General features: G+C 43.2%; 1 protein-coding gene across 5 annotated transcripts in view; it reads right to left on the reverse strand.

The window, feature by feature from the left end:
- The window catches only part of LOC126980192 (nuclear hormone receptor HR96-like), a gene marked incomplete in the record, with an annotated part of 172,268 nt that overhangs the window by 15,830 nt on the left and 131,354 nt on the right, over positions 1-25,084 (reverse strand). For all 5 annotated transcript variants that reach the window (XR_007732970.1, XM_050829816.1, XM_050829815.1 and 2 more), the window contains 2 exon segments: positions 518-730; positions 11,465-11,665. Coding sequence is in view for 4 of the 5 variants with exons in the window: in XM_050829816.1 (XP_050685773.1) it covers positions 518-730; positions 11,465-11,665 (414 nt within the window).

The raw sequence follows: 25,084 nt of genomic DNA on the forward strand, positions 1-25,084 counted from the left end.
AACTTGAAGAACCTGGCACTTATGTACATTAAAGGGCATCTCCCATCTATCTGACCAAGCTGAAATTTTATGCAAATCTTCTTGGGGGCTTTGTCTGTCTTCGTCAGTGAGAACCGAGTTACCAATCTTTGTGTCGTCTGCAAATTTACTAATGAGGTTATTGATTCCAACGTCCACATCGTTGATGTATATAATAAAGAGCACTGGGCAAAGAACCGAGCCCTGAGGGACGCCACCAGTGACAGGCGACCACTCTTAGTTAAATCCGTCAATCACCACTCTTTGTTGTTAATTAGCGATCCACTGGTGTACTTGGCCGTCAATATCTAGTTGCTTTGATTTGTACAGTAATTCATGGTGTGGAACTTTATCAAACGCTTTCTTGAAATCAAGATAGACAACGTCCAATGATTTGGTTACGTCATAAACTGAGAAGAGGTCGTTATGAAAGGTTAGTAGGTTTGATAGACAGGATCTATTGTTACGGAGAGAGAGAGAGAGAGAGAGAGAGAATTACCTGTTCATGGCGTATAGCTTCGGCGTGTATGATGTGTTGTCTCTGGGGGTTGAAAAGCGTGATGGCACATAACAGGAAAATAATATGTGGGTCTTGTTTCCACTTTGGCTCGAAGGCAAGCACAAAGCGCTTGTGTTCCTCGTATACGTTCCCTGGGGCAGCCTTCAGCACCTTGAGCTTGATATCCTTGGTACAGGAGTGGTCCTGCTGGATCTGTGACAAGTAAAACTTGTGTAAGTTCTATGTACGATTGCAAACTTCATTTGATATTCCTTGTAACCTTCGTCTTTCTAGTAAACTATAAATTCAATTTATTTGTCATATTTTTGTAGAGCAATGTTCACAACATGAAAATAATTTTTAGTCATTCATCTCTGTACAGATTTTCTAAATTCTGAATTAACTGCTTTTTATTCAATATTTTTTTTGATAAATGGTCGACAAAATTTGGTTGATCTTGGCAAGAGGTAATAAAATTAGGCATCGTTTAAAATGAGAAAAAATGTCCACGGGCAACATATAGAACAGTTCAACAAGTAACCCGCAACTTGCGCCACCAGTGGTACGACATGCACCCCCAATTATCGCGTGTTGCGTTACTTGTGATACACATGCTTTAAAAAAATTACTGTATAGCCGTTCTTATATATTTTTTTCATGTCACAGAGTATATTGCTTGATTGATTTTCCTAATCTTCAATGCAAAGAGTGACAACCAAAAAGTAAATATAACATTATTTGTAAGAACATAAATTTTCATTTGAAAAATTTCCATGATTTTTTAGTTAAGTAGAGCTCAATTTGTATTGGTACGCTACATATACATATACACATATAGGATAGGGTAGGCGGTGGCTGAGTGGTTAGCGTGCGGGCCCTGCATTCACCACGTGCTGGACGACGCGGGTTCGAATCCCCAAGCTACCACCTGGGATTTTTCAGTAACCGCCGAGTGCCCTAAGACTACCCACATGCTGTCTTGTAGACCACCCATCAACCCAAACTCTAGGAAAAACCGTCCAAGTGAATCAAGAATGAGTTCCGGGGAGCAGCCAAGAATAAATGGCGTCACTATAAATAAATTGCCTGTGCCATGACGGGCTTGGGCCGACCACCAGACCTCTGAAGAAAGCCTACCGGCGCAATAGGCGAACACGTAATATATATATATATATATATATATATATATATATATATATATATATATATATATATATATATATATATATATATATATATATATATATATATCCGAGAAGCTCCTCAAACGAAGGTTTACTGATACGGAAGAAACTGAAAAAAATCTGCTCGTCGATACATAAATCACTGTAAAGTGCAAAGCACTGTTCATCCTTGATAATTGAATATATCAAGGACGTACATTCTTCTTTTATGGCGCCTCTTGTTTTTCTTGGCCAGTAAAACAAAGAGCAGCTCCTCATTTAACGCCCTTCTTGCGACTGACAGTCATGTGAGGGACTTTCACGAGTCGATGGTGGCTTGCAGTTACCCGGCCCTTTCACTTACGGGTTACCAGTGACGGCCACCGGTGGCCTCGTGTGAAAGAGCTAGGCCTTAATTCCTGACAGATGTTGTCTTATCACCTCATACGTAGTTGCCTATTACGAAAAAAAAAAGCATCTCGTTAATTTAACATCTGACCTCCATTCCCCGTCGAAGGGGAGTCACCTTGTCGTGGTGACGGGGCTTGAAGCGAGGTCGGCGACACCACCTACCGTGGTGGCTTCCCCACCTCGATAGGGCTCGATGTCCGTTGGCCTCGTGGACCAAGTGCTCCCCCCTCATCACCGGTAGAGGAGGCCTACTGGTGGTGTTGCCTCTGCCCTTTTACCACCCAGGGCCCGAATTCACAAACAGACTCAGTAACTACGAACTAACATAACTACGCACTATTGATTTAGCTACCGACGTTAGCGTCAGATTCACGAAGCAAACCTTAGATTGTAGTTAGAGGCGCGCTAAGTCAGCGAGGCCGCTGATTGGTTGATGACGTCATTGGCCTTGCAGCGAATCGCAAGCACGTTTACAGAACCGTCAGCCAATCCTAGGGAACCCCTCCAGCTGCTGTTCAAGAAACCCATTCTCTTTTCCCATTTTTCTTCCTTTCAAGGCAAACTGTACTAAATCGTAATCTACGAATTCAATTATTTCGTTGTTTGCTGCACATTTACGTCAAAGTAGCTCTGCTGTTCGATGTCTTGTTACCTACGAACAGGCTTAAGATGAAGAAAAAGAAGATACGGAGGAGATTAAGGCAGGAAGAAAGCAAATAGAAATATGGGACAGATATCGAGGCAGACAGAACGAAGGACGGAAGGAAGGAATAGGGAAAATTAAGACTTGTCTTGCCATATCTGCAGCCCAACTCATGGGATAGCTGTCACTCGACAAAGGTCCATGGTCCCTCCACGGATGGGGGCGGTGTCACGGGCAAAATTAAGCCCGGACATCCACATGCCTCTGTTATCTTAGCTCAAGCTCGTGTATGTGGGGTTCTTTTCGACTGATATGGCGTCTAGAACTAGCATGATCATCATTCTTTATTATGATGACAAAGACCATGTCAAAATTTGCCTCATTAAATAAGAAAGTACATAAAGTTCGGCAGCTTTTCCTCGTCGCCAAGCCATCCTCCAGATCAGCACTCCGACACCCATGATCGCACATTCATTTTTCTCAGAAAATAGGATACCAATCACATATACATCAATATATTTCCACAGGTGAATACTTAGGGCATGTTCACACCAAGTTGCGACACCTGAGATTCATTAATAATGACAGGGGAAGGAAAAATATAGGCCCCTGTCATCGATAAAATTGAGTCTCGGGCAGAATTGAGTCTGGGCATCTATATGCCTCGGATTTCTTCGCTATTATATATTGTAAGATCGTTCTGTTGACATGTATGGGTAAATGAACGCTTTCTATATCTACATATAGAAGGAAAACGCAAAATTCTCCCTAGTAAATCAGAAATTACATAAAGTTCGGCAACTTTTCCTCGTCGCCAAGCCATCCTCCACGGCAGGCAGAGGTGGGAGGTCTGGCAATCCCCCGGCCGGGTGTTGCCATGCCGCCCACACTTATCATATACCTCTCAAAGGGTGCATATCTCAGCATTTTATAAAGAAATGGGCCTCCTCTACTCACAAAGTTATATTTGAAGTTGAAAAACGCGATTTATAAGCATTTATACGTAAATCTGATTATATTGTTAGCGTTACCGTCAGCTCCGAGGCAGTAGTTATTTAACAACAAATTTAACGTCACACAGAGCGCGGTAAACGTTTGTAGATCCGCGCGCTAACCCGTGACGTCATCGATTAGTTGGTAGTTAGTTTTGTGAATCTCTATCTTCTCAAAACTACGCACTAAGGGCCCAAAACTACGAACTAAGCCTTTGTGGATCCGGGCCCAGGGCAGGGCTACTGTCTCCCCACGTGTTTGCCGTGCGTGGCGTCCCGTAATACTCCCCGTGCCCTTTCATCTGGGGGTTGAGTCCACCGCGGGGCAGGGTGTAGTTCCCCTCGGTGGGCAACACGCTCCTTTTGTGGGAGGGTTGGGGTAAGACGGGTGGTTCAGTGTGGCCCCACTGAATCAATCGGCTGGTCATGCGATGGCTAGGGTCAAGTGGTCATTGCCGGGTGGGCGGTCGCAACGGTCCCGCGGCCGCCGTTAAACACCTGGCAGTGGATGCGTATACTTCCCCATTACCCCTGGGGCTGTTGGGTGCGGTCTGGTCCCAACATGCAGCTTCCCCTTGTTGGGCTCCGTGGTGGGTGGGAGTGTGGGGAAGTGAAACACCGCCCCTGTGTATGGGTAAGTTTCACTTGCCTCGGCCTGCCTCTCTCCCTGACGTCCGCCAGTCCCCGATTACCCCTACACGGTCCTCTCTCGTCGCCACCTTGGAGCCTTTCACCGTTCCTGGTGGTGCCGCTGGAAAGTCCCTACCTCCTAGAGGGGCTGACCAAAACAAGTCCGTGCGACACAAAAGTCCACGTGTGTCTGACAAGGCTGCCTCCCATTTCGGGGGTAGCTCTAATGTGCGTCCCTCTTCCAAGCTGGACGCACTTCAGATGGTGAATATCGATCCATCGTTTTCCTACCGTGCCTTGCGCTCCTTACTCAAGCCATTTGGCAGTCCTTCGTATCCGTCTCATTTATGATGGAGACTTCAAGGCAAACAGATGCTATGTGACCTTTGATTCCAGCGCTGAAGCCCAGTCGGCGTGTGATGCTGTTGCGACTCTGCCTATCGCAGGTGCTGGATTTCAAGCGAAACTTCTCCGCTCTTCCAATATTTCTGACAGTGACATGGACTATGTCCCGAACCTCTTCGAAGACGCTTTGTTAGAGCCAACTCCCAGGGACAGCCAGGTCCCTCCCCCTCGTTGGTTTGTTACATACTATAGGAATGGGCGTGGCAACTTCATTCATGCTGCTAGGTACCTCGCCAAAGAAATTGGCACGATCCCTGAGGGGAATCTGAAAAAGTGTGGGAAGGAAGTGTTAGTCATGGCTAAAGATATTACTCAAGCTAAAATGCTGCAACATCTACCATGCCCTGCTGACAACATGTTTGAAACGGTCAAAGCACACCATACCTTCAATTATAGTAAAGGCAGTATATATAATCATGACCTCTATGAGTTCTCTGAGGAGGAAATACTTGGGATGTGCCCTAGTTATGTTCATAAGGTGTCCAAGATGAAGGGTTCAGCTGACATGATACTTCTCACCTTTTTTGGTTCTACCCTCCCTGACCGTGTCAGTGTTGGCCCCCTCCATCTTCGGGTAAAGCCTTTTGTTGATCGCCCTCTACAGTGTTTTTTATGTTACGGGTATGGTCATGGTAAGAAATACTGCACTGAGCCTTCTCGGTGTGGTAATTGTTCTGCATTAGGCTCACACTCCACGGCGGAATGTGAGTCAGGTGCTTATTGCTTCTATTGCCAGGATGCTCACCAGTTGTCTTCCAGACAGTGCCCACGATATCGTCTGGAACAGGATATTTTGCAACTTGCAAATAGTCAGTTTATCAACCTTGGTAGTGCGCGCCGTGAACTCCTCTACCACCAGAAGGCCGGTACTAGAGCAAAGACGTACACCTCATCGCTAGGCACTCGCTCTTCTGCCCAGCCCGCTGCTCAGGTGTCCTCTACGGTTTCCTCCCTTCCCTTCGAAGCTACTGTTATTACGTCCCATAATAGATTTTCCCCTTTGTCCTGTGATTCTGTCGAGTCACCTCCAGGTTCTGATGGGGCTTCTCCGGCCTCGTCCCAGGTGATGCATGTTGATGTACATGCACCTCACATTGCTTCGCCGAAGTCCGCCAGAGGTATGAAGAAGCGACATCGCGGTTCTACAGATTCAGTTGAATATGTTCCGCCAACTAAGATTACTGTAGGTATACATGATTCTGGGGTCTCTCAGGATAGGCCTATGGAGGAAGATGCGGAGGCTCATATTGAGCCTGCTGAGACCCCCTCTGTTCCAGTTCCTGTTGCTTCTAGTGGTTTTCCTGATCGGGATATGGAAACTGAGGAATCCCTTGGATATAGTGTTGGGAATCCTCCCCGCGAGCATGTAGCTTCGGGGAGTGGTGTGCGATCTGGCTCTAGTAGTGCGGCGTCCGGAGGGGGCGCAGGTTCCTTTGTTGGGAGAAAGCTCGAGGTCCCTCGACCCGGCTCCTCTCGGGTCCCAGTCTCCTCTTCTCGTCGTATTACCGTACCGAATCAGGTGGGTAAAAGGCAGTCTCTTTCAGGGGCTCGCCTGGAGCGCACTCGAAAATAGACATCTTCCTACTCCTCCAGTGGAATTGTAGAGGCCTACGAGCCTCGTGGGAGGAACTCCGATCATTGATATCTCGGTTTTCTCCTGCTTGCCTTTGTTTACAGGAGACAATGCTCGGAGACTACACTCAATCTAGTCCTCCTGGGTATCGTGCCGTTTACACTACCCCTAATCCTGGACAGGGCCACCATGGTGGCACCGCCATATTCGTTCGCTGTGATATTCCTTATGTCCCATTACAGCTTCACACAACGTTGCAGTCTGTTGCTGTTAAGGTGTATTTGGGCAAATTTTATACATTATGTAGCCTTTATCTCCCTCCTGGTGTTCCCGTTGACAGACACGATCTTGACGACCTGGTGCAGGAACTTTCCTCGCCTTTACTTTCATTAGGGGATTTTAACGGTCGCCATCCGTTGTGGGATGATGGTGCTACCAACCCACGTGGACTTTTACTTGCTTCTTTTATTGAGGATCAGGGATTAGAAATTTTAAACTCTGGGGAGGTGACACATTTTCATAGCCAGACTGGTACTTTTACCTCTATAGATCTTTCACTTTGCACTTCTAATTCTCTTCCTGATTTTCGTTGGCGGGTCTTACCGGACTTGTATGGCAGTGACCACTTTCCAATTTTATTGGAACGCACTGATTCTGTACCACAGTCACGCCTTTCTCGCTGGCGTCTAGATATAGCAGACTGGCAGCGATTTACGGAACTTAGCTCCTCTCTTCGTCCGTTGGCTGACTTTGGAACTGACGAGGCTGCATCCTATTTCACTGATGCCCTACATTCTGCAGCCCTTCAATCCGTCCCCAGGACGTCTGGCCGGTACCCTAAACGTCCTGTTCCCTGGTGGAACGCCGCTTGCACTACTGCTGTGCAAGAGAAGCGTGCTGCATTCTCTCGACTTCGTCGTCACCGCGGGGACCCCCAGTGTTTGGATGCTTTTCGGCGAGCGCGTGCTCGAGCACGACGCACTTTCAAGGAGGCTCAGCGAATTTCTTGGAAGGCTTATCTCTCTTCCATCACTACCAGAACTACACTCACAGAAGTCTTTAACAGAGTTCGTAAGATCTCTGGGAAGTTTCCCCCCCTCCCCCTCCAGTGTTATCGCATGCAGGGGAAACGGTGGCGGACCCTAAGACTGTTGCTGACCTATTCGCCAAGCACTTTGCCAGTGTCTCTAGGAAAGATCCTACTGCACCAGGGGCTCGTCATCGCCGGGATTTGGAATCACTCGGCGTTAACTTCGCTTCCACCGGAGGGGAATCTTATAATATCCCATTTTCTCTCTCCGATTTGAAGACAGCTTTATCCCAGTGTCATGATTCCTCGCCAGGTCCAGACGACATCCCTTATGCTTTCTTACGCCACATGTCTGACTGTGGTTTTACATTTTTATTGGATCTTGACAATTTCATTTGGCGTACCGGTGATTTTCCATCTCTGTGAAGTGTAGCTGTAATTCTCCACATTTTGAAGCCTGGGAAAGATCATCTCCAAGCAACTAACTATCGTCCTATTTCTTTAACAGCCTGCATTTGTAAAGTGATGTAGAAGATGGTAAATGTCAGGCTTATGTGGTACTTGGAGAGCCGGAATTTATTGACCCCGGTGCAATATGGTTTCCGAAAGGTGCGCTCCACTTCGGATGCTCTTTTATCCTTGGAGTCCTCAGTTTGTGAGGCGTTTGCCAATAATCACCACCAGGTGACCGTGTTTTTTGATCTGGAGAAGGCCTATGACACCGCTTGGTGTCATGGAATTTTACTTAACCTATTTGCGTTTGGTCTTCGTGGCCGTCTCCCTGTTTTTATTCAGGAGTTTTTATCTGATCGTCTTTTACGGGTTAGAGTGGGGAGTACTCTTTCCGAGGTTTGTCCACTTGAGGATGGTGTACCACAGGGAAGTATTCTCAGTGTTACGCTATTTGCTGTGGCTATTAATGGAGTCGTTGGTGTCCTGCCTGATGGAGTTCATAGCTCCTTATATGTAGACGATTTATCCATTTCGTTTTCTGCGGCAAGGATGTCGTTGACTGAACGAAAACTGCAATTGACTATTAATAGAGTCGCCAATTGGGCAAATACGCGCGGCGTTCATCCGGACCCTGACTTATATCTTGGTGATAGGCGACTGTCCTGTGTAGAGACGACTCGTTACCTCGGTCTTTTAATTAATAGCCACCTAACCTGGGTGCCTCATTTACGTTACGTTAAGGCGGCTTGTCAGAAAGCCCTGTCCCTCCTTCGTGTTTTAGCTCATACCTCTTGGGGTGCAGACAGGGACACGCTACTCCTCCTCCACAGAACTCTCATCCTTTCCAAGTTGGAATATGGCTGCGAGGTATACTCCTCCGCCAAGGAGGCTCACCTACGCGTGTTGGACTCAGTACATCACGCCGGGTGCATTCCGGTCTTCACCGATACCTAGCCTCCTCGTGGATGCTGGCGTCATGCCTCTGGATTTGAGACGCCAGTCCTCTCTATTCCGTTGCTGGTTCCGCGTCCAACACCTTCCAGAATCAGTTCCTTGTGTGTCAGTTTTACGGGATTCCCGTTCGCCTGCACATGATGAGCGACCTAGTCTCCCTAAACCTTTTGGGTTTCGGGTAGCGTCTGCCATGACACCGTTGCCTTTCCATCCCATTCCTATCTGCCCTTATCGAGTACTTAGGGTTGGATACTGGCAGTTGCCCGGTGTATCCGTGTGTTCTCCCACTATAGATAGTAAGAGGGATTTACCGCCATATGCGTCCCGAGCCTTATTTTTAGAGCATTTTACTGAACACTCGGACTCCATCCCTGTCTCTACTGATGGCTCTAAATTGGATGCTGGAGTTGGCTTTGGTGTTGTGTTCCCCTCCATCTGTCGGGGAGGTAGTCTTTCTTCTGTTGCTTCTGTATTTACTGCAGAGCTGTTTGCAATAGTCCTCTCTTTACAGATTATTTTTACCCTTCCTGTGGACTCTTTTATGATTTTTAGTGATTCTCGTAGCGTTCTTTCTGCGCTGGATTCCTTTACTCCCTCTGTTAATCCCCTAGTTTTATCTGCTCTCGAGTGGCTGTATTTGCTCAGCAACAGGGGATATCGCGTTGGGTTTTGTTGGGTTCCAGGACACGTTGGCGTACACGGAAACGAACGAGCTGGTGGACTTGCAAGGGAGGCAGCAGCTAGAGCTGCCCCTCCTAGTGCTGTCCCATGTACAGATATGTTTCCCGAGATTCGCAAGGCAATTCTTGCCAGTTGGCAGGAGAGGTGGAATGCTCGGGGTGCGACTTCCAAAATGGGAGAGATTACCAGGACTGTGTCTCGTCTTTGGTCATACGAAAGTGTCCGTGACCGTCGGTCGCAGACAGCCTTGACCCGTCTTCGGACGGGTCATACGCGTCTAACACATGGTTACCTCATGTCCCGGGGAGTGCAGCCTTATTGTGATGACTGCTTGGTTCCCCTGACCGTGCGGCACTTGCTGGTCGAGTGCCCCAGTTTGGGGGACCTGCTAGTGTGATACCTGTCGCAGTGTCGGGGAGAAGACGGATCATTCCGTCTCACTGATGCTGGGAGGGAGATGCCTTTCCCCGGGACGTGAGGTACTTCTCTTTTTGGAGAAGGCTGGCCTTCTCCATGAGTTATGACCGTTTTCTGTGTGATTTGTTTCGTCTCGTTTTGTTTGGCTTTGCTCTTAGTTTACTTTTTTAGGTTCCTTTTATAGCCCTCTTAGTTTATCTTTTTTTTCTTTTTTAGTTTTTAACTCATTGAATGCGGCGCCATATGACCCTGGCTGGCTAATTTAAATCAATCAATCAATCAATCAATCTGACCTCCATTCGAAATGATACCTTATTTCCTTACGGTCGCTGTTATCTAGTTCCCGTCCGATATTATCAGCAATTGTTTTATTATAATTATAGAACTGTCTTAAGATATTATTGCATTGCGATGCCCCCTTATCATTTGTTTTAGATAGTTATCTATGAATGCCTCAGTGAAACGTTTTGATGGTAGGGCACCAACAAAATTATCCAAGTAAATCTTACTCTGAACGAAGTCAACCACAATTCATATAATGCCGTATCAGGAGGACCTGTTTATTTCCTGAAATAAGATGAAAGTGACATTCTTTGCGAAGAAAAAAGGCGATAATCGACTCTTATTATCAGCCTGTCTTTTGATTTCACAATTTCCACCCAAATTGATTCAACATTTCCGTGTTTTTATCGGCTAATTAATAGCACAGTCAATAATGTCTTTTACATACAAAGCGACTCCTAACCCTCGATTCCTTTTTTTGTCTACAGTAAATAAGTTAATTAGAGTTCATTTGAAGAATGCGTACCCCCAAAGTCCATCCAGGGCTCACTGATTGCGATCTGATATTTTCCGTGCAAACTAAACACCGCAGCAAAGCCAAAATCCATGTTATACTCTTACACTTAGTGAAACAGTGTTTTAGACTTTCAGTAATATCACTCCACTTCTTTTTTTTTCCCTAAAAAGCAGCGGGGATCATGTTTCTTATTTGTCCCTCTAAGCGAGAAAAATGAGAAAAAATCATTACTCACACAAACCATTTCATAATATATATCAAAGCATTTGTGATCAGTTTATGCATCATCTATTTTGGGGGGTTTATATCATGGCACAAATTTGGCCCGTCGCTGCTACACGGTAAAACCACAGATTTGGTCCGTCGCTGCTACCGGGTTATTTTTACCATACGACTCACGAATAAAAATACGAATAGAAAACCTTTTGGTAATTTTAAGCATTTTTTGAGATGAAACTCGCTTTATATGGCGAATTAGGCACATTTTCTATTTCTTTTAAGTAGATAATTTTAAAATAATTAACCCCTTGCCTGCGGATTTCCTACAAGAAGGCATCACCAAGCTAGAGGAATGGAATAAAAAATGACTGCTACAATTCAATGAAGAAAAATGTAAAGTCCTGCACCTTGGGAGGGGATATCCAGCATACCGATACCATATGGGAAACACTCCACTATCCACCACAGAGGCAGATAAAGACCTGGGAGTGTATGTGACCAGACTACCATTGAAAGCCAAATCCATGCCAATCGCAACAGACGGGTTAAAAAAAATCCAGAAATATATGCATCTCACCTTCCAAGAGTCCTTGTCTGGGTCGTATGCGCAAACAGAGTGCAGGAGCATCATCTCCGTGCAACCTCCTTTAAGCAAGGCAATTTGGTCCTCTTGACAAAGGCTCTTGAATGCATTGATCTTTTTGGCCATCTTGATGAGGCGTCTTATGACAATCTCGGTGAGGTTGATGATGTTGATCAGAGACGGGTTAGTTAGATCCTGGAAAAGAGGAAAGACCAGTAATAACTACGTATTTGTTATATACAGAGCTTTGGAATTTCATATATATATATATATATATATATATATATATATATATATATATATATATATATATATATATATATATATATATATATATATATATATATATATCACAATGTGGAGATTTATTCGAAAAGGAATCTTAAAATTGCATTCTCAAACTTGCATTCGAAGTGGTACTATAGAGGGGTGAGCATGCGAACATGGTGCTCCCCAAAGATGGGGGCAAGTTATGTCAATTTTACTCCATCGTCGAGTAGCGGATTGTTACCTGCATGTTTCTCATTTCTTCAATCAATCCTAATTTCTGGGAAGGGCATATATTAATCAAGCAGAAATTATATAACAGCCACTCAAAATTGAACTTGCCTGCAACTCAAAATAACATAATAATAACAAAATCAATAAAATAACAAAAAAACAACTCTCAAGAGAGCCAACTTAAACGATAGCCGATTCAGGGCATATTCCTCCCACTCATCCCCGCTCTGACCCCACTATGCCTGGTATTAAAATTCTTAAAAAGGGATGGAGTAAATGCAAGAGTTGTGTACTCGAATACGAATGCGTATACTTCAAATTCCAACTAATGCGAATCCGACGAATCCGAATACACTGAAATGGTGTTAATTTGAATACATATACGAAAAACTTCTTGAAAATATTCGTCAATACTTCTTGAATACTTTTCGTTAAAAAATGCCATCTTAGACTAACTGCGTAAAGCACTACTCTAAAGTTATGCAACAGTAAAATGAGCTCATGAACAATGATATGCCTGGTGCCATTATTCAATACAGGGATACCACACTTACCTTAAATACAAGAGAAATGTTGTTGTTATTTCTGATAATAAATTTTGAAGTATTTGTCAGATTATTAGCAGAATCGAAACACCTTTCCCTTGTATTCGAATATGAATAAGACTACTTTGATTTCATTAAAATAAGTATTCGAATACGAATACACCCAAACACGGTATTCGAATGTATTCGAATATGAACACCGAATTCGAATACTCCATCCCAGTTCTTAAGAGCGATGTTTTCAATGTCCTCTCTGGCCTCAACCCTCAGACGGTTTATGGACCCTCTTATTGTCCTTAAAAACTGTGCTTCCCTGCTGATACTCTGCCTGGTCGAATTCTACCTTCTTTGCCTTTCGATATCTACCTTTTCCTTCCTGTTGAAAGTACGTCTACATACAATCTATTCCTAAGAAATGTGACCTTTTCAATTCCTCAAACTGCCACCTCTTAGCTTAACTTTCCTGCCTTTCTAAAGCTTTTGAATAAATCCTTAACCGGAAAATTATCAAGCATCTATCAATTTCTGACCCTTCTGACGGAGATCAGAAGGGTTCCGTAAGAGGCGTTCTACTAGTGCTCTTGCCTTCCTGCCTCTCTTAGCCGTTTCGGTGAAACAAATCTTTGGTTTCCGAACTACCCTCCTACGATTTCTATCCTTCTCTCTGTACTTTCATCCCCAGTTTCCTCTCCGGTGTGGCGTCCTTGTGGCTCCTCCGTCCCTATAGTTCTAATGTCAATATGGCGCGTGCGCGGCCAACCCACCAGTCCCGCCAACATAAGCACGTGGATCGACTAACAACAAACGCACACACGTACGCACACGCCAGGTTTCCATAGCAGATGTTTCTGCCAAACAGAAATGATTTCACCATTCCCTAGTGTGTATGAAATTAGTTGGTGAGTGATTCATACAAATAAAACATACCTATTGGAGAGAAGAGCAGTGTTCAAGATGGTGTGTGTGTGTGTGTGTGTGTGTGTGTGTGTGTGTGTGTGTGTTGTTAGCCTATCTACGTGCTTATGTGGGCAGAGTCATGACTAGTAGGTTGGCCGCGCACGCGCCGTATTGACATGTGAACTGTAGGGACGGAGCTTGGAGGAAGAAAACAAGGAGGCGCCATGACGTAACAAAGGTGCAGCCAGCTTGGCTCCGCCCCCTTCCCGCCGCGGCCTTCAATTCCACCCAAAACATTGCTCGACTGGCTGAACGCGCAACACCCACACACTTCAGCATTTTGTCTCCATGCCGGCTTGCTCTACCTTTGGTCGCACCCACAGAGGCAGGGATGGCATCATAACATTTCCTCGGTAAGATACAATGATTTTTGTAGCAAAACATTACTTAAAAGAGCGATACAAAAGAATGCGAATGATTGCCTAGTAGTAATTTCAAGGAAATCATATGTAATTCCTTTTCCATGGCTTTTACATATAAACATAAAATTACTGGAATGTAGAGGTCTTTGGGTGCTATCAGAAATGCTATGAGCACAAAGTTATTTTCCAAAACATGTGAAATAAGTGCAATTGGTAGGACCAAGTCGCCTTCAATCACATTCTCTCTCTCTCTCTCTCTCTCTCTCTCTCTCTCTCTCTCTCTCTCTCTCTCTCTCTCTCTCTCTCTCTCTCTCTCTCTCTCTCTCTCTCATTCTTTCTGTCTCTAACATTCTCTCCTTCTTACATTCTTTCTGTCATATTCTCTTATATCTCATTTTTTTCATGCTCATTCTCTCTCTCATTCTCATTCTCAGTCTGTCTCTCTCATTCTCATTCTCTCTCTCTCATTTTCATTCTCATTACCTCTCTTATTCTCATTCTCCTTCACTCATTATCATTATCATTCTCCCTTATCTCATTCTCTCTCATTCTCATTCTTATCTTCTCTCATTCACATTCATTCTTATTTTCTCTCATTCTCATTTTCTCTCAGTCTGATTCTTATTTCCTCGATCTTATTTTATCTTTCTCTTCCCCTCTTTCATTCCCATTCTCTCTTCTTTTTACACACTCTCTCTCTCTCTCTCTCTCTCTCTCTCTCTCTCTCTCTCTCTCTCTCTCTCTCTCTCTCTCTCTCTCTCTCTCTCTCTCTCTCTCTCATTCTTATTCTCTAATTCTCATTCTCTTTCTCATTCGATCTCTCATTCTTAGTCGTATTCTCATTATCATTCTCCTTTATTTTCATTCTCACTCATTCTCTCTCTCTCTCTCTCTCTCTCTCTCTCTCTCTCTCTCTCTCTCTCTCTCTCTCTCTCTCTCTCTCTCTCTCTCTCTCTCTCTCTTACAGGAGTTATCTTCTATTATCTATTCCAATTTTGTAAGCCTTTTTTTTATCTGGTGATCAAGCTATCTCCACAGCTCCACAACCATTTATCTCCCTAAAAACATGTAACCAACCCTTCTCACTAACTGGTTCCTAACCTGTATGTTGCATTTTCTCCATTTACTGGTTAATATACCTCTAACAATGACATGCATGATTGTGTAACACGGTTGATTGACGTCGAGTCATATATAGACTATTATTTGCTCATGTGTAAGTTTTCTCCTTCCTGCCCCAATACTACCTTCAGTTTACGTGCAGTGAGTTTTGATAAAATTTGAGACGCTCTACACAGAAGGCTGTACATGCTTCTACATTAAAAGTAAGAGAGACAGATAGATAGACATATATAGATAGAATAGATACATACATACATACATACATACATATAGGTAGGATAGGTAAATAGGTAACCATATGTCCATGGTCAATATATAATGAACATTATACAGAGGAAGTGTGAGAGATCAAGGCGGGTGTGGAACATTTCTTCTCAGCTTCTAGGGAATAAAGACAAGGAAATGCTGGTGTTTTTCTATTAAAACCTGTACATACATCCTTAGTGCATATACTGCAGCAGTCAAATAACTAAAAACATATGATATGTGGAAGAAATAAGATATACAAGCTCATTTACGCCCATGATCTATGAGCAAGAAATGCAATTGTTTCACCTCACAGTGAAGAGCGACCCCGCTGAGGACCACTTCATGTATTATTCCCCCAAGAAACGGAGGAATCACAGGGAAGCCACACCGGCCGATCTATTTCTGCTTTGGCAGACGTTCACTCCTCATTCCCTAGACCTATCAAAAGTGATGTCCCTAAGGACTCTGTTGTATCGTCCCGACGGAAGTGTTCATGAAATTAACCAGTTAGTATGAGCATTTCAATAGACTACTGTGGCAGTGTGGATCAAAACTGACCACTTTTGCGTGTGCTGCGCGAACAACTTAGCATGAAGGAACGCTGAAGGGAATTATGGCGCATCCGGTGATTTTTAGTTCTTTTTTTCACTTGATATATGTATTTTTTCGTGGATGTGACATACATTTATTAGATATTCTAAATTAAAACATATTGTTAAAGGCAAATCATTGGATTTTTCTGTAAACCTATTGTTGTCTGTTTTTTTGTGACTTTTCGTGATGGGTAATAAAATGACCACTACCACCATGCCCCACGTATTATAAAGCTTTAAATTTTTGCAATGAGAATAATTATTCTAGGTCTGACTTACGTTCTGATTTATAAAGCTAAAGTAGTTTGCATATCCATGATAAAGGAACAATACCATATAAACAATACAATACCAATATAAAGCAGCATAATGTAAATTATTATTGAAATTATTATTTTCTATTTTTGCATTTTTTTTTCTCTTCCACCTTAAATTTGCTCTTTTTCTACTATTTGAAAATAACATCCAGAAGTATAGCCATTGCTTTGTTTTGTACAGAAACATTGGCATCTCTTCTGTGAAAAGCCTAGTACTATTTTTCCAACTTTCATTGTTATTTTCTTTTGGATATCATGGATTTTCATATACTACTACCTAGTGAAAGAAGTCTAATTTACTGTTTCCATGACAAAAGGAAACTACCGTATTTATGTTAAATAATCAAGTATACCGGAGTATGTTGTCACGTTTTAAAATGTGTAGTAGTCTAGTACATTTAGAGAGATAAAGAGAGAGAGAGAGAGAGAGAGAGAGAGAGAGAGACAAACATACATATAGGTAGGATAGATAGATATGTAAGGATTGATTGATTGATTGATTTAGTGTGTAGTTGTATATTGTATTTACATTTTTTTTCTTCAGAAATATACCTCGAGGAACAGACTAATAGATGATGATATTAAGACGATACACAACGAAGATATTGTTATAGTCAATCGATTTTAACTTGACCCTAGGGCGCGACTCAGGGATTCCCCACGAGACCGCGCTGATGCTACATCGCTCCATTACTCTCCTCAGAGATGGTCGCTACCTCTCTCTCTCTCTCTCTCTCTCTCTCTCTCTCTCTCTTGCATGACTGTGCAGGGCGCGAGAGTGAAATCTACTAGAGTTATCCATTGTGGCGTAACGCTGAATGGTGCGGCCTGGCGCCTGTTGCCAAGGTCCGTCAGGCGGTAACGTCGCATGAGCCACGTTGCTAAGAGATATGGAAGGTTTACTGAGTCGTTGTCTTTCCCTCTAATCCCATGCCATTTATAACAACATGCAGTCGTATTATGAATGTATATATATACCATAAATATATAACGTACAGACTAACAGTGAGACAAATCGCCATGCGCAGGTCATCGCTAGATCTGTAAACAATGGGGGTTTCCCCGGGCCAAGCCACAGGGTTCAAGTTAGAGTCGATGGACTATAGTGATTTCCATGAAGATTCAGATGACGAGGAATAGATTGTAGAGAACGGGAAAGATCCAGAAACAAACGTGCCCAATCAAGACAGTCATGAACCATCCACCTATGATGATGCTGATAATAATTCTGATGGGGACACTGAAGATGTCAGTGCCTCTACCATCCCACATGATTTTATCCTCAAAATGGAGAAATAAACTATATGATATACAACATTTTCCTATATTCACAGTGTATGGCAATCTAGTATGTTTCCTGAAGATGAGCTTAGCCCAGTCAAAATATTCAACGTAGATTTTAGTGATGGACTTTATGAACATATTGCCTATCAGACAAATCTCTACGCGACACAAAATCATGCTACCAAAGCCGGTATTTCACGGGGATGCTTTTGGTGTAGCATGCCCACTCCGTGAACAAAAGTTCACGGAGTGGACTCGTGCTCATGAACCAGAGGGGGTACTAGAACGGGTAGGCTGGAGCTATTTTCTGCTGCACAGGTAGCCCGCCGCGCGTTTCACTCAACCCTGATTGGCCGGCTGGTTCAACTGCTCCTCCCACCTCAATGACGTCGCTCTCGCCTCGCCACTCCTCTCCTTTCCTCTCTCCATCTCTCTCTCTCTCTCTCTCTCTCTCTCTCTCTCTCTCTCTCTCTCTCTCTCAACTTTATTTTACTACTTTGAATTTTTATATGTAGCTTCATAGATTGTTTATTTATAGTAGTTTATAGATACCTCTCGCTCGATCTCGCTTTTTCTCCCCTCTCTCTCTCTCTCTCTCTCTCTCTCTCTCTCTCTCTCTCTCTCTCTCTCTCTCTCTCTCTCTCTCTCTCTCTCTCTCTCTACTTATACTACTTTGAGTAGTTATAGGTAGGGGGGACCTTGCATATATCGTATTTATCCCTAGTTAGTTCCGATAAGTCTTTTGCAATCCAATGTTGTCGCTCCACAATACTACTCGTGAGCACTTGTGATTCATTCACCTTCTGCTTTCTCTGTCTTTAAAACTGTTAACTATTACATTTAAATCTCCAGCCGTATTTGTATCAACTGAGCAATTCTCAAATTCATCTCATTCATCTTAGTGAGGTGAGGGAGGAAGGGTGAGGTGTGAATTTAATGTAAATGCATTTTTGTTTTCGGTGTACGAATTACTATACTAAAACATAATATGACTGACAGAAATTAATCAACATTTATTTCTACTTGAAAGTAGGTATACGGTAAAGTCAAGGTCAAGTCAAGATTGCCCAATGCCCATCAAACGTAGCATCCTCGTGTGATTAGTGCATTTCATGTTCGCACAGCAGCTGCGCGAAAGTCACCGCCCGAAGGTCTGGGTCCCGAGCAAAATCGTTCCTAACAAATGTTGATGAGCTGAAGATAGTTTTTTACCATAAATATTCTCATGAGCTAAAAAAGAAAAAGCCATCATACAAAGACTATTAGTCGTCAGATCCAGCCCTTAGAGACTCATACATTATAAATATGATGGGGCTGATGCGTTTCTCTTGTCTCTTTTCAAATATGCACCTCAGTGACAACGACAAAATTCCAAAAAAAGGTTGATGTCAATTTTGAGAAGTTGTATAAAGCCAGGCTTTTCTTGAATGCACTGAACGAACAGTTTGATAAGTGTTACCATCCATCACAAAATCAATCAGAAGATGAAAACATGATCAAATTCAAAGGCAGGTGCTCATTCAAGCAATATATGCCAAAGAAATCAACAAAGAGGGGTTACAAAGTGTGGATTAGAGCAGATATCAAGGGCTATATTTCTCAGTTTCAGATTTACACTGGTAAGAAAAATAAGAACGCAAAGCCTTCCCAAAATTTGGGTCCCTCTGTTGTAAAGGAATTAACTTCAAAACTAGAAAGAAAACACTACAAAATTTATGCTGACAATTTCCTCTCATCTGTTGCTCTTGCAAAGCATTTGTCTGAGAAATGTATTGGGTATTGTGGAACCATAAGGACTAACAGAAAATACATCCCAGATTCCTCTGATAATAAGGCAAGCAGCAAGGATATTTTAACTGGAGGATGGAACCTACAGGTATTTCAATAACTAAATGGATTGACAACAAAGCTGTATATTTCATATCTAATATGCACAATCCATCACATGAACGACAGTAAAATAGGCGTCAAAAAGATAGAACACTACTTTTCGTAGGTGGAACAGAAGTTAACACTGACTATAATAAGAATATGGGTTTTGTAGATAAATCTGATATGCTGAGAGCATTATATCAATGTGATAGGAAAAGTAAAAAGTGGTGGCATCGGATCTTCTGTTTCCTAGATGTTGCAGTGGTAAATTCCTTTGACGTATTTTCTAGTTTACATAATGATAAATTCATATTGAAAATGCTCAAAATCAGTGTCATTCATGGTCTAGCAGGCGTAGCTGGTATGAAGTCAAAACCTCCAAAGGAACCTTCAGGTGAACCTTCCCACATGGAGAGTGAGAATGCTAAAAAATACAAAACTACCACAAGAGGTAAGGCTTGATAAATCTGACCATCTTCCTAGTAGGCTTGTTAGCCACAGACGCTGTAATTTCTGCAGCACGAAAAAGGACCCCCATCGCACTCTTCGGGAATGCACTGTTTGTCAAGCTCCTCTATGCAACATTAAGAGAGAATGTTTTACCAAATTTTACGCAGTTGGTAAATAAACCGTTTAGTCTGCCAGTCTATAAACCAAATTTTATATAACTGTGGAAAGATAAAGTGAATTCATGGATTGATTTTTTGCAATTCATGAAAAAATATAGTAGTAAGCTAAAAACAGAATTGCTTTTATATGCAATGAATTTTAATGTATATGTCTCAACGAAATTCCTCTTTTTTTCACGTACCATTGGGAAAAAAATCATAAAAGAATGGATCTTCAGATTGTTTTGAATAATAAACGTCATATGAAATTTTTTGTCATTTTTTTCTAAGAACAGAAGTATCTCACTTACAATGTTACCCTGTACTTTATGTGGTAGTGGTCATTTAAAAGACCACCCTGTAATTTATATAAAATAATTTTTCAAAGAAAAAATTGGTCGTGGGGTTTCTTTTTTTTTTATTACATCAAAGAACACGGCTCAAGGGCAACAAAAAGAGTACAAAAAAAAAGCCCGCTACTCGCCGCTCCCATAAAAGATCAAAGTAAAGAGTAGCCAAAAGGGAGGGCAATTTCGGGTGGAGAGGTGTCTTGATACACTTCTTGAAAGAGGTCAGGTCATAGGCAGGAGGAAATACAGAGGAAGGTAGGCTGTTCGAGTTTACCAGTGAAGGGTATGAATGGACCGAATAGGGATGAGCATGAGTAGAAAGTCGTGTGCAGCGTAACCGCGGGAGGGGAGGAGGCATGTAGTTAGCAAGTTCAGAAGAGCAATCAGCATGAAAATATCGAGAGAAGATAGAAAGAGAGGCAATATGGCGGCGGAATTTAATAGGTAGAAGGTTGTCAGTAGGAGGAGGAGAGCTGATGAGACGAAAAGCCTTAGGCCGCGTCCACACAAGGAGCGAGAAAGCGGGCGAGAGCGAGAGAGAGAAACTTTAATACATACTAATCAGTGGAGGTGGCCACACTGGCAGCGAGCAGGTAATGGCGAGAAAGCGTGTTCATAAGAGAGAAAGAGAGGAGAGTTGACGATAACTTTTCTCGCGCGAGATTGCACGGTCAGAATGTGTGACATCACAGACATGCTTCCATATTATTTGCCGTAACTCAACTCATACGTTAGATAGGACATTTTGGTTAACACCGTTAGACGCAGCAGTGATTGGAGAACTCGAATATGTTTGTGAAAACTCAATAAAACAGGAACTAAATAAATAGTGACGAGTTGAAGTTAAATAATCACTCTGTAATGTTTATAACACATTTTACATATAGCTACCATTTGCAGCGGCAATTAAATGAGTACTAAAATAAACAATTCCAAATTATAGAGAAAAGCCAAATAAATAAAGCACGGAACTATTTATAAAAACATTTCACCTTATCCCTCGTTTGCGCCGACGAGCCGACAGGGGTGGGTTTTAGGCTATACTAGTTGATACTGGTGTGCGGGCTTCGTTGCCATGACAACCCTCGCCTCGCCTCGCTTTTCGTGAAGCCACACAAACTCCCCATGCCGCTCTCGCTCTCGTTATCTTTCTCGCTTTCTGTGTGGCCGCTGCATTAACCCCCAAATACACTACCGAATTTTTGCCACGAGCTTGTCGCCGAATCAGTTCGTGAAAAAATTCGGCGACCAGTTCGCCGACATGACCAGGATTCTTACAGTTCGTGACCATTCGGCGACATGTCGGCGAATGCTCAAGACAATTCGGAGACATGTCGCCAACTATTCGGCGTCCATGTCGCCGACCTCAAAATCTGAAATTTTAACTTTTTTTGCCGTGAAATAATTGGCGACATGTCTTCGAATTGTCTTCGTATGTCCCCGAAGTGTCGGCGACATGTCGGGGACAATTCTCCGACAGTGCCAAGATTTCTGACAGCTGATCATCTAATGTATATGTGGCATATAAAAGCACGAGAATCCGGGGTGCAACACACTTCTTCACCGGTAGCTGAAGAGCCCACCTCCTCTCTCGCAACTTGTTCCTGGGGAATGGCAAGAGGGCGATCAAATCGTCCCAATCGACCCTCTGCGGAACCCAAGAGCTATCGTAGACCCCAAGAATATCCGCTCCTACCTCATGGACTACTACAACACCCGGGGAGCAGTGGCCTGGCAGGACATAACTGTGGGCGAGTAAATACCGTGTGTGATAATATGTGTGGAAATATGTATGATAGTATGTGTAATAAAATGTATAAATGTGACTTGTTTTTGTTTTGCCCTCCTACAAATATTTTAGAATGAATAAATGTTTACGTAATATTAATAAACAAACCAGTAACTAAAATAAGAAAGAAATTTAAATAACATAACAACATAACGTAACAACACTAGCCGCTATGGAGGAAGCACTTCTTGGATTCGCTCTGTCCACAATTACTCTTGCCACTTGTTTTGTAGCCAGTGAGGACTTAAAGAAGAAAAGAAAAGTGAAACGAAAGTGGATAAGACCATGGCTGGCAAGTGTGTTCGCTCTTGCTCTTGCTGTATAGGTGACCCGTTTGAAAGTCACTGAGGTCAAATGAGAACTGAATATTATATTTCCATTAAAGAAAAAAAATACATTTGGATATTTTCTTGTATTGTCGTCTAGCTTTTTATTACGCATTTAAAGTCCCTCCCCAAGAAAGAAATGGAATATTTTTTTGATCGCATGTATGCTGAATAAACGAGTTTCTTATTACCTTCCATTCGGCTACCGCTATCGCTAGCAGTACGGCCAGTGCAAACGGTCCGTATCTATAGCTCAAAGCAGCCGGTATCAATCGCTTGTGCAGCGCAAATGGCTAGCCGATCAAGCCGTACCGCTGGATCCAGCGATATCAGTAGCTAGTGTGACTGCACCTTAAGAGAGCAAGAAGATGGCCAGTAGAACGTCCCTTGAGGAACCCATACTGGCGATCAGATAGAAGGTCAGAAGTGGAAAGATGCTTTTGTATCTTCCGGTTAAGGAATGATTCAAAAGCTTTATATAGACAGGACAGGAAAGCTATAGGGCGGTAGTTTGAAGGATTGGAGCGGTCACCCTTCTTAGGCACAGACTGTATGAAGGCGTACTTCCAGCAGGAAGGAAAGGTAGATGTTGATAGGCAGAGACGAATGAGTTTGACCAGGCAAGGTGTCAGCACGGAGGCACAGTTTTTAAGGACAATAGCAGGCACTCCATCAGGTCCATAAGCCTTCTAAGAGTTGAGGCCAGAATAATCGTTCTTAAGAATCTTAATAACGGCATACAGGAGACACAGGAGGGGATGAGTAGGAGGAATATACCCAGAATCGTCCAGAGTTGAGTTTTTACAGAAAGTTTGAGAAAAGAGTTCAACCTTAGAGATAGATGAGACAGCGGTGCTGCCGTCAGGGTTAAGGAGAGGACGGAAAGGTGAAGAAGTAAAATTGGATGAGATATTTTTTGGCTAGATGCCAGAAGTCACGGGAAAAATTTGAAAAAGCAACTTTTTGACATTTTCTATTTATAAGAGTTTTTGGCAAGTCGAAGAATAGATTTGGCACGATTCCGGACAGATATATAAAAATTATGGTTAGCAGGAGTACGAAGGCCTTGGTACCTTTTGTGAGCTGCCTCTCTATCTTTGACAGCACGAGAACAAGCGTGATTAAACCAAGGCTTTTTAGCATGAGACGTAGAGAAAGTACGTGGAACGTTCATTATGTGTTGCGCTGGGCACACACAGAGGGGTCTCTTTCCTGGAAGCAATATTCATTCCATCTTCATCCTCAGGTCATCCCACCGAGCAGAAGCAAAATGCCAGAAACATCGCCTCTTCGGTGGGTCCAGAGGGTGTACAGGAGCGATAGGACAGGATACAGAAACAAGGATGTGATAGGAGGAGCCCAACGGAGAGAACAGTTTGACCGAGTAAGTAGAAGGGTTAGAGGTAAGGAAGATGTCTAGTATGTTGGGCCGGTCTCCAAAACGGTCGGGAATACGTGTAGGGTGCTGAACCAACTGCTCTAGATCGTTGAAGAGAGCAAAGTTGTAGGCTTGTTCACCAGCCTGGTCAGTGAAAGAGGATGAAAGACAAAGCTGGTGGTGAAAATTGAAATCTCCTAGGATGGAGATTTCTGCGAAGGGAGAGTGGGTCAAGATATGCTCCATTTTAGAGTTCAAGTAGTCAAAGAATATTACATAGTTAGTAGAGTTAGGTGAGAGATAAACAGCACAGCTGTATTTAGTAATAAAATGACAATGAAGTCTCAGCCAGATGGTGGAAAATTCTGAAGAGTCCAGGTCGTGGGCACGAGAGCAAGTGATGTCGTTGCGCACGTAGGCGCAACATCCAGCTTTGGATTGAAATTTAGGATAGAGATAGCAGGAGGAAACAGAGTAGAGATTGCTCTCAGTAGCCTCAGAAACCTGTGTTTCGGTGAGGAAGAGAAGGTGAAGTTTAGAGGAGGAGAGATGGTGTTCCACAGAATGAAAATTAAAACGAAGACCGCGTATGTTGCAGAAATTGATAAGAAAAAGGTTCGAGGAGTTATCAAGACACTTCTCAAGTCGGCAGCCAGAAGAAGAGTCGTCCCTGGGGGAATTTGTAGTCCCCCCTCCCGGGCGGGGACTCCGAGGCATTGATAAAGTATTCCATTTTGAATTTTGAATTTTGGGAAAAGGTGTGTATGTTGTGTGAATGTAGTGTGGTGTGGAAAGAGAGAGAACCTGTCTTTAGAGAGCATGCTGAACTACTCTCTGGTGTTGATGAGACAATAGGGAAACGGATAGTAAGGACATGGGAAGGGTCTTTGGAAGGCTTCAGCACCCTCATCGCTTCCCATATATACCTCACCGGGAGTAGTTTGCGCCCGTTTCGGTAGGTGTCTTCCTACCTATTCCTACTCCTCCTTACATACATCACACTGAATAAGATTTCAATGAATTTGGATGCAGGAGAAAAGTTGGATACTCCGACCTGGATGCAGTAATCATTCCACAGGAAATTGAAAAGTACATCTTCAAGTCATCCTACCGAGAGAAAGCATAGTGCCAGAAGCACCGCTTCCTCGACGAATCCAGAGGTTGTACAGGAGCGATAGGAAAGAATGCAAAAGTAAGGGTTTGAGCGGAGGAGCCCAACGGAGAGAACTCATTGTCAGAATAAGCTGCAGGATTAGAGAGTAGAAATTAAGAGGTCTAGAGTGTTGGGATTGTCTAACTGGCGATCATTGCTTCGTGTAGGATCTTTTTTAAAACAAACTGTCCTATCCATTGGTACGCTC

This window comes from Eriocheir sinensis, chromosome 43, assembly GCF_024679095.1.
Source record: "Eriocheir sinensis breed Jianghai 21 chromosome 43, ASM2467909v1, whole genome shotgun sequence".
NCBI classification, from domain to species: Eukaryota; Metazoa; Arthropoda; class Malacostraca; order Decapoda; family Varunidae; genus Eriocheir; species Eriocheir sinensis.